Below are 14,220 nucleotides of genomic sequence, written 5' to 3' on the forward strand. Positions count from 1 at the left end.
ATCCTGGAGGACGACACCGAGCTGTGTTCCTTGAGGAATTGGGGTGGTGACGTCTTTTCTGATACCCGATTATTACGTGACTGGGGGAGAAAAAAAAAAAAAAGCAAAAGCAAAAAAAAAAAAAAAAAAGCATTTGATTCATGAATAAAAATCCGTCCGCCGCCACGGGGGCAACAGCCAATATTGCCCGTCCTCCTCCGAGGGAGCGAATGTTGACGGAGAGGGCTCCTGCCGAAGTGCGGTGTTTGCAAAGATTCCGTCGCTAATTGCGTGGCAGCCGGGGGGCTGCAGAAGGCTTGGTCAAGTTGGGAGCCGCCGAGCGGGGAGAGGAGAAGAGGCTGAAGGCGCGCAGAGAGGGGAGCGAGCTGGGAAGGCAGCACCGCCCGCAGCCAGCCCGCTCCCCGCCTCCGCTCCCGGCCGGCTCCGCGTCCCTTCCCCGCGCCCCGCGCTCCGGCGCCGCGCCCCGCTCCCTTCCCCTGCAGACTCCGCTCCGGATCTGCTCGGCTGCCTGCAAACTTTTTTTGGCCTTTTCGATTTCCCCCCCCCCTCCCCCCCTTTTTTTTTTTTTTTTCCCTCTTATTTTTTGTCGGAGTGGATTCCCCTAAAACCATCCAACAACTCTCTGCTGCTTCTGCGCCTTCTTCATCCTTCGCCCAGCGGAAAGGCGATGCCGGCAGCCCTTTGACTCTTTTCGGCCGCAACTTGGGAGACAGATCTATTTTTCCCCCTCCTCTTTGGGGTTTTTCTCCTTTTGCCTCTCTCCCTTCTCCTTCCGCAGCCACACGCTCTCAGTGCCGGGTGTCACAGTTTCATGGTAAGGACCCGAGGCGGCTCGCGGGGCCTCCCGTAGCGGGAGGGCACCGACGGGGCGGGCGACGGCACCGCCGCGCTCTATGGGTCGTGGGGGACTCTTATTGTTTATATTTTTTTGTATTTTTATTTTTACTTTATTCTTTAATTTTCTTATCAGTTTTATTTTTCATTCTTTTTTTTTTTTTAAATTCATTAATTTATTACTTTTTTTTTTTTTTTTTTTTTTTTTTTTGACAGCGCTTTTCCTTTCCCTTCCGCACAGAGAGGCAATGTGTAGCAAAGCGCTCCTAGCCCTTCTGGTTTATGGCATAATAATGCATTGCAGCGTCTACTGCTCACCCACCGTTGGACTCCAGTACCCGGCGCTCAGGTGGGTTTCCCCCAAGCCTCGGGGCTGTCCGAGTAACCCGGATCCCCTCCGCTTTGGGGGTACACTGTGTACTTGCCTGGGGCCGGGGCGGCGTGAGGATGCGAGATCCATAGAGAGTTTGCAAGGGTTCCGTCCCCCCTCCCTCAGCGTTTACCCGTTTTTATGCCACCTCCCTCCCGGCCGTGAGGTGCTCGCATTTCTTTTCTGTGTTACATAGTCGGTGTTGCTGCTCGCGTCGGGGTGTCACACGGAGTTTCCCATTTGGGGCTGTGCTCCCGGCTGCCCGCAGCCCATTCGGGCTTTGTGTGTGTGTGTGGGGGGGGGGGGGGGGTTGGGGCCGGGGCCGCTGTCCCGCCCCGCAGTGCTGAACTCTGAGCGGAGGGTCCCGCGGGGCGGGGGTCAGAGGAAGTGTCGTTTGTGGGTATCGTGTATTGGACGTTCTTTGCTGGGTGTCCTTTGCGGGGCGTTATTTGTGGGGTATGCTTTGCGGGGTGTTGTTTGTGGAGTGTCGTTTTGTGGAGTGTCTTCTATTGGATGTCTTTCGTGGGGTGTCCTTTGTGGAGTGTCCTCTATGGGGTGCAATTCGTGGGGTATCTTTTGTTGGGTGTCCCTTACATGGACTTCTTTCTGGACTGTCCTTTGCGGGATGCTATTTGTGGAGTGTCATTTGCACGGTGCCTCTTACGGGGTGTCCTCAGTGGGGTGCTACTTGTGGGGTGTCCTTCGCGGGCTGTTATTTGTAGGGTGTCGTTTGTGGGGTGTCCTTTATCGGGGTGCCATTTGTGGGGTGTCATTTGTGGGATGTCCTTCGTAGAGTGCCCTTTACAGGGTGCCATATGTGTGGCGCCTTTTATTGGGTTTCCTTTGCGGGGTGTCCTTTATGGGGTGCCCTCTACGGAGTCCCATCTGTGGGGTGCCTCCGGCGGGGCTCCCCGCGGGAAGCAGCAGCCGTGGGGCTCGGGAGGCCCCCAGCTCCCTCCTGTCGGCTCCTTCCATTCAGCTCCGTTATTAGCAGGAGCCGAACACTTTAGCGGCATCTATTATTAATACCTCTGCTAAAGCTCCCAGACAAAAATAGCCGCCCGGATCGTACCGTGACCTACATCGCACCGCAGGGAGAGCGGCGGGGAGGGGCTGGGGCGGGGGCAAAGCGGAGAGATCCCGAAGGGCAGAGGAACCGCTCAACGAAACCCAGCGGCGGGCGCAGGCCCCACCCCGGTTCCGGGCGCGGCGGGGAGGAGCGGGGCTCGGGGAGAGCCCGGTGGGGCCGAGCGCAGCCCCGTTCCGTCGGCGCACGGTCCCGCGGCGGGGACGGGGCTGGAGACGTCCGGCTGAGCCCCGCCCGTGCTTACCGCAGGCTGGAGGAGGAGGTGTACGACGAGGACGGGAACACCCTGCAGGACTTCGCCTACGATCAGGAGCCGCTGGGGGTGGCCGGGCCGCCGTCCGCGCTGGGCGAGGTGTACGCGCTGTACTACCCGCTGGGAAAGAGGTGACGGCGGGGCGGCGGATAGGACCGGGGCGGGGGGAAAGGGAAAACACCCAACGGGCGAAAATAATAGTAATGCCGACCCACCCGGCCAGCGCGGAGTCGGGGAGGGGTGATGAAGGCCGGTGGGTACCTCCGGCCGGGGTGCCGGGTAGGGAGGAGAAGGGCCGCGGTGCTGCGGGGAGCGGGGCCGGGGGGGATGCGGGGAGGACGGGCGGCGGCGGCCCAATGCCGCGGGGCGAGCCTCGGTGATGGGCGCTGACGGGCCGTGCTCCCCGGCAGGCACGCCGATGGGATCTTCAGCAAAGCCTACAGGAAAGTCCTGGGCCAGCTGTCCGCCAGGAAATACCTGCACTCCCTGATGGCCAAGCGGGTCGGGTAAGGGCTGCGGCGGGGACGGGAGCGAACAAAGCGCGGCGGGCGGTGGCCGGGGCGGGGCGGCCCCATTTCCCCGCGGTGCTCTGCCGGAGCGAGCAGCAGCCGCACCCGGAGCTCGGCCGTCCCTCCCGCGGGGCAGCCCCGGGTGGTGCCATCGGAGCGAACCCCTCCGGGAACGCGATGTATGCATGTATGCATGGCGTGGGGGAGACGCCTCGCTCCGCACCGCCCCGCCCTTTGTCTGCCGCGCGATGCAGGGCCGGGGCTGGGGGTTAGGGCCGGGGTTGGGGTTGGGGCGCGGAGGGAGGGCTCCTTCTGATGGTTGTGTCCTTCTCGGTGCTTTGCAGCGGTGCCAGCAGCGGCCTGGGGGACGAGGCGGAACCGCTCAGCAAGCGGCACATAGACGGCATCTTCACGGACAGCTACAGCCGCTACCGGAAACAAATGGCTGTCAAGAAATACTTAGCGGCCGTCCTGGGGAAAAGGTATAAACAAAGAGTTAAAAACAAAGGACGCCGAGTAGCGTATTTGTAGCGATGAGCAACCGCCGCTGCCGTGCGTAGTCCTGAGAGAGAGAGAGAGAGAGATTGAGAGAGAGAGAGAGAGAGAGAGACCCAACCACCCAAACCCAAACAAAAGTCATTTCCAAAGTGACGGAAAGACCGCCGCTCCCGTGTTCCCCAAACATGTATTTATGTATGAAGTAAAGCCATTAAATGAATATTTTGATAATAATATGGTTTTTCTTTTGTACGAAAGCACTAGAGAAACGCACAGATCTACTTTGTGGACCAATCCTTGAGTTATATATGAGATATAAATATATATATATAAATACTGCTACGAATACTAAAGAGCGATTCTTCATACCAAGCTGCACCAGGACGAGAGTTCGCCTGAGCTGTTTATGTTTTTATAGAAAATAAATAGACGAAAAAAGACAATCACCGCTTTGAACAGCGCTCCTATTTTTGTAACGGAAACGAAAAGGGCACTGTTTTTATTCGCCACGGGGGCGAAGACCTCAGTTTTCACCGTGTGCCGCTGTGCATAGGGAGGGCTCAGCAGGATGGGGTCCCCCCGGCCTCGAGATTTCGATCTCTCTCTCTATTTTTCCCCCTTTTTCTTTGATTCTGGTCCTATCCGTATCAGTGCCTCCTCGAGCGATGAGCGCAGAGGAGGATTCAGCAACAGCTCGATGCAAATTGTGCCTATCGAAGGGAGAATAGCTAAACGAGCAAACCAACAGCAACAGCAACAACAACAACAAAACAACCAAAAATCAGACCCCCAAGCCCTCCAGGCCCCCCGATGCCGACCCGCAGCGAGGACAGCGGGTGCCAAGCGCACCGCTCTCCCGGCTGCGGGCGGAGCGCCCACGGCGCAGTGCGGGGCCGTGCGGGGCAGAGGGAGCGGCCCCGCTCCCCCTCCGGTGCGGGCTGCGAAGCGCCGCGCGTGGCTCTGAGCTGCTCTCCGTGCTCCCCCCGCCCGCAGCCAGCGAGTCTCTCGCCTGTGCGTTTGTCGGTCGGAGTCGCTCTTTTCCTTGGATTGTTTTGCTCTTTTCCCGCAGCCCTTCCCGCCTCTCCTCCTCTCTTGGCACTTTCCGAGCGCTGTTAAGCCGCCCGAGTCACCTTTTCAGGTTATGTTCTTTTGGGGAAAAAAAAAAAAATACCCGACAAAACGGTTGTGAACGCTCTCTCACTCCTTTGTTCTGTTTTATGCAAGCTCTGTTGTACAAGTCTAGGAACCCCTGTTGTAGCTACCACTAAAGAATTATGCACTACGACGAACGTTTTTGTTCCTTGTTTATTGAGTTTGGAGGTAAAATTGTATTTTTCTACATTCTGGCTTATTGCTTAGTAAAATTGATTTCATAAAACCCACCTTTTGTCATACAAGAATGTGTAGTGTTCACCTGTGGTCCGGTTTCGAACGAGATAAACCATTTCCACCCCACCTCTCTCTGTACGGACTCCTGTCTCGGCGCGCACCCGCGGAGCGCTCGGGGCGGGCTCCGGAGGGGGACGCGGAGGGGCCGCTCCCAAAGGCACCGCCCGAGCCCGGGGGCGGCCCCGGCTCCTCACGCTGCGGGGCTGCGCTACGGGGCAGGGCCCGATGGGGCGGGCCGGCTCCGAACCCCGCTGCCACAGCTTGGCCCGCCCCACAGCTTGGCCGAGGGACGCGGGGAGCGGTTTTGCAGCTTTCGTGCCTTCTCTTCACCTTGTCAATCGCCACGAGTTGACGGATGGCTATCTAGTGGCCCTACGATGCTGCAACACATCGGCTTGCGTTTTAGTCGTACTTCTTTCTGTTCTTTGGCGATGGGCAGAGTTTGCTGTGTTCGTGTCGGCTGTGGTGTGATGCCATAGGGCTCTCCTGAAGTTTTGTTTCTGACCTTCTCTGTTCGAGTTCCGTGGCTAGCTGCGAGCATCACCAAGTGATCACCTCGGTTATCCTCTGTGTACTTTTTAGGAACGCCAACAGCCTTACCGAGCCTCGAGCAGACCTGAGACGCAGTGATAGTTTAGGTAGATGTTAGTCTCAGAGAACTTATTTTGTGTGCAAATGGATATAAAAAGAACTTCAGCAAAGTATTATGACACACCTGATATCTATAATTAGGACTTTGATAACTGTTATATAAAGTGTGTAAAGTTTGTATTAATAAATTTTTGTAAACAATGCAATTTTGTCTAATGTTTGGGGGAGAGGAACCCAGAGGCTAACACGGAAAGCTGCTTTTCATCCTAAAAAATTAATTAACTCACTTTTGAGCAGCGTTCTTTTAACTTTTCATGCCTGGTTAATCTTCCTGTCACCAAATACCCTCTGATCGTTTTTACTGATGGTTCTTTAAGAGGGACTGCTGAGGCAAAGAGCCCGGCTCCGCACACACCACCCAAGCCCCAGCTTCCCCAATCAGCTCCTGTCACCCACTCCTCCAACAATTCCTGCGCTCTGCATTCATTCTTTTTCTGCAGCATTGGTCTGTTTGTTCCACCTAATCCGCTTTTAATGAATGCTGTGTGCGTGCCAATGCGCCTCCGAGCATCCATCCCCTGAGAATCCACCCCCCAGCATCTATTGCCCTAGCATCCATCCCCCAGCATCTGTGCCCAGAGCATCCATCCCCCAGCATCCATCCACTGAGCATCCATCCCCTAGCATCCACACCTGGCCTGGCGGTGGTAGCATCATTCTCTGCACCAGTGTTGTGCTGCCCTAAAAGTGGTTGTGCTGCATACCAAGCACTGCTTGGGTCTCAGGGAGAGACAGGCAGCTGCAAAGGGAGTGAAGGCAATTCGCAGGCACTCTGGAGGATGGGGTATCTGACCTCCAACCTTCAGTTTCGTTTGTCATCAGCTGCTGATGTTTATTATTTGCATTGTAGCTCAGGAGCTGTATGCAAGGACCTTGGAAAGCAGCAGCAATTTAGTTCAAATCAAACTCTATTTCCTTCTAAGCTCATGCTAAAGCACGGGAATTAAATGACAATTTCCTAGCAAATTATTGTTTAAAAAAAAAAAAAAAAAAAAAAAGTAATTCCAGGATGTGCCATAGACTGGTCATATCCTCCCCACCATGTGCTCACTCTATAGTTTAGATTCAACAGCAGCACTTTGCTGTCTGTCTGGAAAACACTGAAAGAACTCAGAAGACCAGAGCTGCCAGTGTCCTGTATGTAGGATTAGTGCCAGGCTGGGTAAGAACTCTGATAAGGGAGGAATGGCCCAGAGAAGGATGCAGAAAAGCGGCTATTAGGAGGGAGGGAGGAGGACAGTGTCTTCTCAAAGTATAGGAAAATTGAGACACTGCTTCCCAAAGGCACCACTTAGGAAGAAACTGATGCTAGGCTTATTTTGTGGTTATGTGGTGCTCATAAATGTGATCACACTGTATTTCTTGCCCATCTGAAATGAGAATGTGCTGAAGAGATTCAAACTGAAGACCTCCTTGATGCTGGCAGTTTGAGGACAAGCCTTGCAACAGGTCCAACTGCAGAAAATAAGGTCTTAACCAGCCCTGACCCTTGCTGATCTGTGCAGAAGAGGGAAGTTCTGCTGTGAATGTCAGAGATGCTCCTGAAACCCCTTTTCACTGAATGAAGAACAGCTCCATAAAGAGGATGAGCTATGTTCCCAGTGACTTAAGCATCTACTTGAAGTGATATGATGGAAAATATTTTGCAGTGATGAGCCATATAGCATGAGCTTTATGGGAATGCCTGGCTTTCTGTGCTCTGCTACATGGCTAGCTGCAGCAATGGAGAAAAAAACCTCCCAAGGAAATGAGGATTAGACAACACGTCATTCTGGAGCCCCACATTATAAAACTGTCCTGACATTCAGAATGACAAACTCCAGCTAGTTAATAAGGAGGCTGAACTAAGCAGTATGCACTATCCAGGTCCCAGAGTGCAGAAATGCATCGCCACACCACTTCTCTCTCATGGTTATGCAGGACATCAGAACCTGGGGAGCCTCAAAGAATAGATTTCTGTAGAGCACTGGTGTACATCTGGGCGTAATAATATCTGTCATTCACAAGATGTGACTGTGGAGGAGCTGGTCTCCTCTCCGTGTCCCCATTGAGATTTACTCTTCCCCCTTCAAGCCCAAAGTTTTTCTGTTGGCTGTATATGCTTTCACATGGAGTTAAGGAAAATAGAAATTTAGCAGGAAGTTGGATATTTCTAGGGCTTGCTTACTTGATAATTTTGCAACCTTATTTCCAGTTCTAGGCTAAATCATTTAGTCATTCTTCAGGCAAAACTTGCAAGAAAAGCACATCCCTTAACATTTTAAGGACATCTTGTTTAGTCTCCAGAAGTTCCTATCCTTTTAACGATACTCATAGATTTTTAAGACCCGAGGGGACATTTACAATCATCTACTCTATCTTAGATAATACAGAGCATAGGATTTCATGGAGTTCTTCATTTAGCATTTAATTTCTGAGTGAGCTATTCTCTATGACAGCAGTATTGATTACAAGACTTGCAGGAATGGCAGATTTGCTGGATAAGTTCTTCTAAATGGTGCAGCTTAGCTCTCTGTGCTCTGTTTCAGTTCGTTTCATTTTTGAGTCCAGGATACTCACAGACTGCTGAAGAATCTCTGATGCCTGGAGATTTTCCTCTCCACATAGGTAGTCTCAGGCAGAGATTTACTCTCCTGTGTTCTACCTTTGAGGTAGAAAGGCTGGTATTTAAATGCTCATCACTAGAGATGTTTTCACAGATAGCATTACTTCTCAACCATTTTCACTTTTTAACATCCTCATTGAAATGCTGAGACTAGAAGAGGTTGCAGAACCCAAAACCAACCATCTCAAGAATGAGGTGAAAAGTGGCAGCTTTTCTTCTTCTTCCTCAGCTGTTGCTGGTTATTTAAAAGCATAGCATTTGCTCTCTTGGCATTTGCTCTCATCATGCTGAGAGTTCATATGTAGCTTCCCCACATGTAGCTTCTTTTCTAGATGATCCATTGACACACCCAGAAACCATGGCCCTAGCTAATTCTGGGAGACATCCATTTGTTCTTGCACAGCCATCATGTTCTGTCACCTTCATCGTCACCTTCATCATCACCTGGCTCCCATTCCAATCACCTTCAGGGAGTGCAGACTCATGCCAGTAATGCCATTCCTGAACTGTTATGCATGGCTGCATCCAGAACCAGTGCAGATCTGTGTAGTTACACCAGAGAAGGCCCAGACTAAGCACAAAGCTCAAGACAGCGATGACTGGTGTCTGTTGGCATACTGTTGGCCACATCTCCTTCTTATGCACTCAGGGTAATGGAAGTAATTCCATTCTGGCACAGCCAAGATCTCATGTCTCTAAACCTGTGTGGGACATCTGCAAGTGCTTTGTGCTAAAACTGAATGTGGTTTACTTACTTAACTGGAAAAGCTAGAGAAGAGTATCTGGAATACGTGGGAGGGATATCAGGGATATCAGACATTAGAAATAAAGTGGTCGAACTGCTAAAGGCAAAATAAACAAAAAATCCACTGCATCTTTAGCAGTAAATAGTTAAGTGGCTGTTGAGAAAGCTTGTCCAAGCCCCAAAATTGGACTTGTTTTTGAACAAAGTTATTTAAGAATCACTGGAAAAAAGCATCCTATGTTTGCCATTTATACAAGAGTGTTTGTTTTATGGCTTCAATAATGATAAAAGAGTCTAAAATAGATGGTTGCATTGATCTCTGAAACAGCAAAATTCCTTTATGTGGATCACAGAAAACAGAACTCTTTCTCTTCAGGCTCTGAGATGAGTTTCATCTCTCTTGCTTCAAAGGAACCTCGTGGAGATTTAGGGCATTATGAATTACAGAAGTTGAGCAGAAAAAGGGCAGCCGTTTCTGGTTCCTCTGTGGTGTTGTCCAGCATCTTAATAGCAGGGTATGAGAAGCTGCATAGGTGTAATTGTATAGGACAGGATCTGACACGAAGAAAGACCTCCCAGATACATCCTCAGTGTGGAAATGCAAACTGGAGAAAGGAGGGGAAAGTTGGGAATGAACAGTTCTACAGGAATGGGAATTCCCACCGCTACCTTCAACAGATCCCTCAAACCGATGTGTGGATTGGAGCCTGTTTTTCTCCTTTACTGGATCAACAATCTGGGAGTTCAACACCCACTAACTTAATATCAGTATTAAAGGGAAGATAAATTTTACCAACTTCTTCTTTTTCCTTCTTCTTGGCTTCATGTTTCTGAAAGTCTTGGGCTTTTTCCTCTGATTCTTTGCTCACATTGGAAAGGTTTGTTGGCTTCATATCCCACCCGTTTCTGTAGGGGTAATATGGTCCTCTGAGAGTGCATATCCAGTGTGGAGTGGGCAGACAGAAAACAGTTGCCCATGCTAAAGGCTTTATCATTCAAGATTTGACAACAGATCTAAATTTGTATTCATTTTGGACAGATTAGACTAAACTCAGCCTATGGCTGATCTCTGTTTTGACATTTATCTTAATGGTGAGAAGGATGGATACTTTTGAGTAGTAGAGTTATGAATAAATGCCTGCCTTTCCCTCAGGAGTGAAGATTAGTGTCACAAGAAATCAGCCACCATGTATGTTATATGCTGAATGTGTACTCCCGTCGCTCCCACCGCCTGGGATTGAAACTTCACTGACAGTTTGAGAGGATGAAGAGTGCTTGGGTGGTGTGGGAATCAAGCTGCGCTCAAAATGGTTAAACTCCTAATCAGTTGTGAGCTTCTATGTCACCAGCAAAATAACAATATATGGAAATTAAATCATAAAAATAGCACAAAGAAATCTTTCTCTCCCTTGCTATGCATACACAGGCATATGTGTATGTATATACACATTTTTCTGAATCAGACAAAAATGATAGGAGCACATTAAAGTTACAATATTTATGTATTGGCCATAGCTAAACTTAGATACAACATCTAATTTACACTGACGTCTTTCTTTAACAAGTTTTGTAGGAGAAATGATTTAAGTTCAAGGAAGTGCAGTGAGTCATCTGCACGGTGGGCCAGTGGCTGAGCTAAGTTTAGAATCAAGGGGAAGTTTGGATCTTCTGGCTCCAAGTTTTTCTCTTTTCATCTCTGCTTTTCTCAAGCACTCTCTGTTTAAAAAAAAAAAAAAAAAGATACTTTATTCACATTCTCTTTTCTTTTCTTAGTTGATTTTTAAATGTATTGCTTGTTCTCTGATTTTGCACAGTAAATCTTAGTTTTCAAATCAAGCTAATCTAAGACCTTGCAGGTATCACCTTGTGCTAGCTCTGTTTTCAGAGAGTTAAGATAAAAAAACATAAATGAAACAGATGAGGTCAGCCCAAGTGATATCCGAGCAAAGAGGCATCCCATCACAGGGAAACCAAGTGAAGCTGAGTGGGGCCAGACTATCCCAGCCCACTCACTCCAACCCAAGCCCATTCAGTCCAACTCAACCCAAATCAGTCCAGATGAGCATAACCCAACTCAATCCAACCGAAGCCAACCCAATCCAACCGAACTCCACCCAATCCATCTCCAGTTGCTATCTGCCTGCAATAGAGCTGTACATTTTCTTCATCTCTCCCTCCTTCCTAGACCTTCTGTGCATCAGTGACTTTCCTGTCAGATCAAGGAAATCATGAAGGTTATGTGGCAACACAACTCGTGTGAAATTCATCTTGATCCTTCTCCAGGAGATGCCTCCAAGCCATAACAAGAGAAGACTACATCTCTTTCTCCATCAGTGACTTCTGAGATTGTCTCCTCTGTGCCAGAGCCTGGGCTGGGACCTTAAGTGTGAGGAACACTCACAGCTTCTCCCCAGTACAACCTGATGGATGGCTATTACAAGCCACAATCCCTTTCTGATATGAATAAAATTTATCTGCTTTCATACAGCTTCTATGGATTTTTTTTCCCTGGGCCAATAAATACCTAAAAAAACCCCAAACTCTTTAAGATCGTGCTTGCTCAATGGCTCCTGGTTTCACTAACTGGCTGGGTTCATCACTGTGTTTTGCATCAGGGAAGAGTCATATCACAACTAAGAAGTGATTAAACCAGGGACTTCGTGTAGCATGCTGTATGTAGACAGGTGGAACATTTAAACCAAAAAGAAGTTGTTTTCTGATTACATTTGACTTTGCTATAATAAAAGGCAGTTATGTTTTATAAGAGTTTCATTTTATTCTAGTTAAGCTGCAATGACAGCATTATTACAACACTATTTATGCTTCTTGCTAAGCTTAGTCATTGTTTAATCTTATAAACAGAGAGTCAGCTCCATGCCTGCTAGTTATAGCAGCCCGTGCTCCTGAGCCCTACCACAGCTGGGGGTACCATGCAATGGTGAGGTGAAATCAATCATTAAGATCAGTCTTTATAACAGTCCTGCAGGGGAACCCCATGCTATCATCACCAACCAGTGGAGTTGGGCACTTGGAGAAGCCAAAAATATTGAAATTTGTCTTGAGATGGAAAACTACTAATTATCATTTATCAGCACCCAACAGGAGTGCAACTGCAGTGCACCATTGGCCAGTACTTAACTAAGCCTTATTTCACTAATAATGATGGTGTTAAAGTGAGTCAAGCCAAGACCAGAAGTAAAATGCCTCTCAATGTGAGCGAGTTTCATCAGAATCTGACCCTGTCTTGTTAAAGATGACTTTGTCAGCATGTGCAGCCTTTCATATTCTTTATCAGTGGTTCCTGAAGGGTGGGTTTCAGTGTCAGAAAATTACAGTACATCCTGCTAATTTCAGAATGAGCGGCTGTCGCTCCAGTAAGATAAATGCCACCTTTTGTGCACTGCAGTTACTGTTCACTTTTCTTCGCTCTCCTTCTGTCTCTGCTTTGACCTAGTCTGAGTCATCCTCTGCATGGGAAAAATTTCTTCCTGTGTGCACACATATGACTGGGGTTGTGTACCGATAAAAAGGGTATAATGTGTCCTCTGATTCCTCAGTGAAACATTTCTGACTGAAATTAAGATGCTTGATATCACAGCAAAAACACGTACCAGCGGGATTTTGCTAGATTCCCCTGCAGTAAGTAATGCTAGGCAGAAAAAATAGCCTTGAAATAGCAATAAGTGCCTTGTATGGGGAAGAGTTGGGCACAGCCTGGGAGTGTGAGGCAGTAACAGAGAGTATCTGAAGGCTGTTCCACCTTGAGAAGGCACCAAAGAAGAATAACTTGGTTCCTCCACACTTGGACTTTGAGAAATAGGTAAATTTTCTGCTCAGCTCTAACAGCAATAGCTTGAGCTTGTGCACAGACCAAGACAAATGTCTCACCCAGCTGTTTGTTTCTGGTGGTGGTCATCAGGACAAGATAAGTCTACAAATGAGGGCACAAGGAAGGACTGCCTTTGCTGAAATGAACTTTTAGCCTTCAGTAAATAAAGGACGTGCTATGCTGTAACCTGCCTTTAAATTCCTGTGTAACCGACCTACCATGAATTGCCATTGGGTTGGTAGCTCTTATGTTTTTCACTTTTATGTTTTAGTTTTGACTTTATATTGGCAATCAATGCCCCATTTTATTTTTGCAGGACATGCTCTTGCTATGTAATAAATTACATTGCTATATACATAACTTCCCATAAAGACTTTGAGTATCTATTGTCACAGTTTCATTTCATGTATACTGCCAGACAAGACATATACAACTGCTGCCACTTGTTTTTTTGCAACCTCATACTAAAAATCAATAGAGAACAAGAAAACTCTTCCAAACCAAGTTTTTCTCACTAAAAATCTCATATTGTATCTGAGCTATTTTTTTTCTGTCCAGTCTTGTTTACACTTCAGAGCATTTTAAAATTCTTGTTATGGCTTACAAAATATTTCACTTCTTTATATTCAGTGCAGACAATTTGTATGTATCAGGCACATTTTGACTTTTGTTTCTATAACAAGCCTCTAGAACAAGCAGCATTATAAAACACTGCACACTAATTTGGTTTTGCTTTCCATACAACTCCAATGCCTGGGTTTGAAGTTTCAGAGTGAATTTTTGCAAGGAAACCCTAACTAAATCAAACAATGTTTCTGGATACTGTTGTAACACAAAGCTGCGTGTGTGAATTCCTGCTTTAGCTGCTTCAAAAACTTGTTCGAGAACTTCCACTGATTACTTTGAATCATCAGAAAAATCAAATATTTTTTTATCCAGTTTGTGACTTTTACCAGTTTGGTCAAAATCTGTGGGTTTTATTTTGTCTGTTTTTATCTTGGACAGTTCTCTTTTCACATGTACACACACACAGCTGTGTGTGTAAACCAGCATAACCACCTAGGCATAAGCAGATACCTGTCAAGATTTGGAGCACCCTAGCAATGTCATAGGTACTTCATCATTTCTTCATGAGATATTCTGTGCACCCATTATTTCTTTGAAGCTTACTGAGAGCTGCTGATGCTTGCTTCAGTTCACGACTGAAACCCTTTCAAGTACAAAATTCCCCCTGGGTTTTGATGGCTTCCTGCATGTGGAGCAATCAGCCCTGGCTCTCTGCTTCAGGAATGTAAAAGGGGCAGAGAAATGCTGCTGCCTTTCCCTGACTACTTGCAATTGAGATGCTTTGCATTGTAGGGAAAGACATAAGCCAGCAGGAGTTTGTTAGAGTCTGGGTGCCTTAATCAAAAAAAAATCTGGTGAGCTGAAGATGTCCAGATGGGTTTAC

The 14,220-nt window shown here is 48.0% G+C and overlaps 1 protein-coding gene across 2 annotated transcripts; it reads left to right on the forward strand.

Moving 5' to 3' along the window:
* Positions 1-222: 222 nt before the first annotated feature.
* ADCYAP1 (adenylate cyclase activating polypeptide 1) lies at positions 223-5,717 on the forward strand. Of its 2 annotated transcripts, none has more exons than XM_048940150.1 (5): positions 223-814; positions 1,051-1,183; positions 2,541-2,675; positions 2,955-3,050; positions 3,398-5,717. In XM_048940150.1, exons 2-5 carry the CDS (start codon positions 1,083-1,085, stop codon positions 3,582-3,584), a joined length of 519 nt encoding a protein of 172 aa, XP_048796107.1. In that variant the 5' UTR covers positions 223-814; positions 1,051-1,082; the 3' UTR covers positions 3,585-5,717. The 2 variants fall into 2 exon arrangements, with proteins under 2 accessions (XP_048796107.1, XP_048796108.1); XM_048940151.1 differs by having other exon boundaries at positions 1,076-1,183.
* The last annotated feature ends 8,503 nt before the right edge of the window (positions 5,718-14,220 follow it).

Source organism: Lagopus muta, chromosome 3 (genome assembly GCF_023343835.1).
Source record: "Lagopus muta isolate bLagMut1 chromosome 3, bLagMut1 primary, whole genome shotgun sequence".
Lineage (NCBI taxonomy): Eukaryota > Metazoa > Chordata > Aves > Galliformes > Phasianidae > Lagopus > Lagopus muta.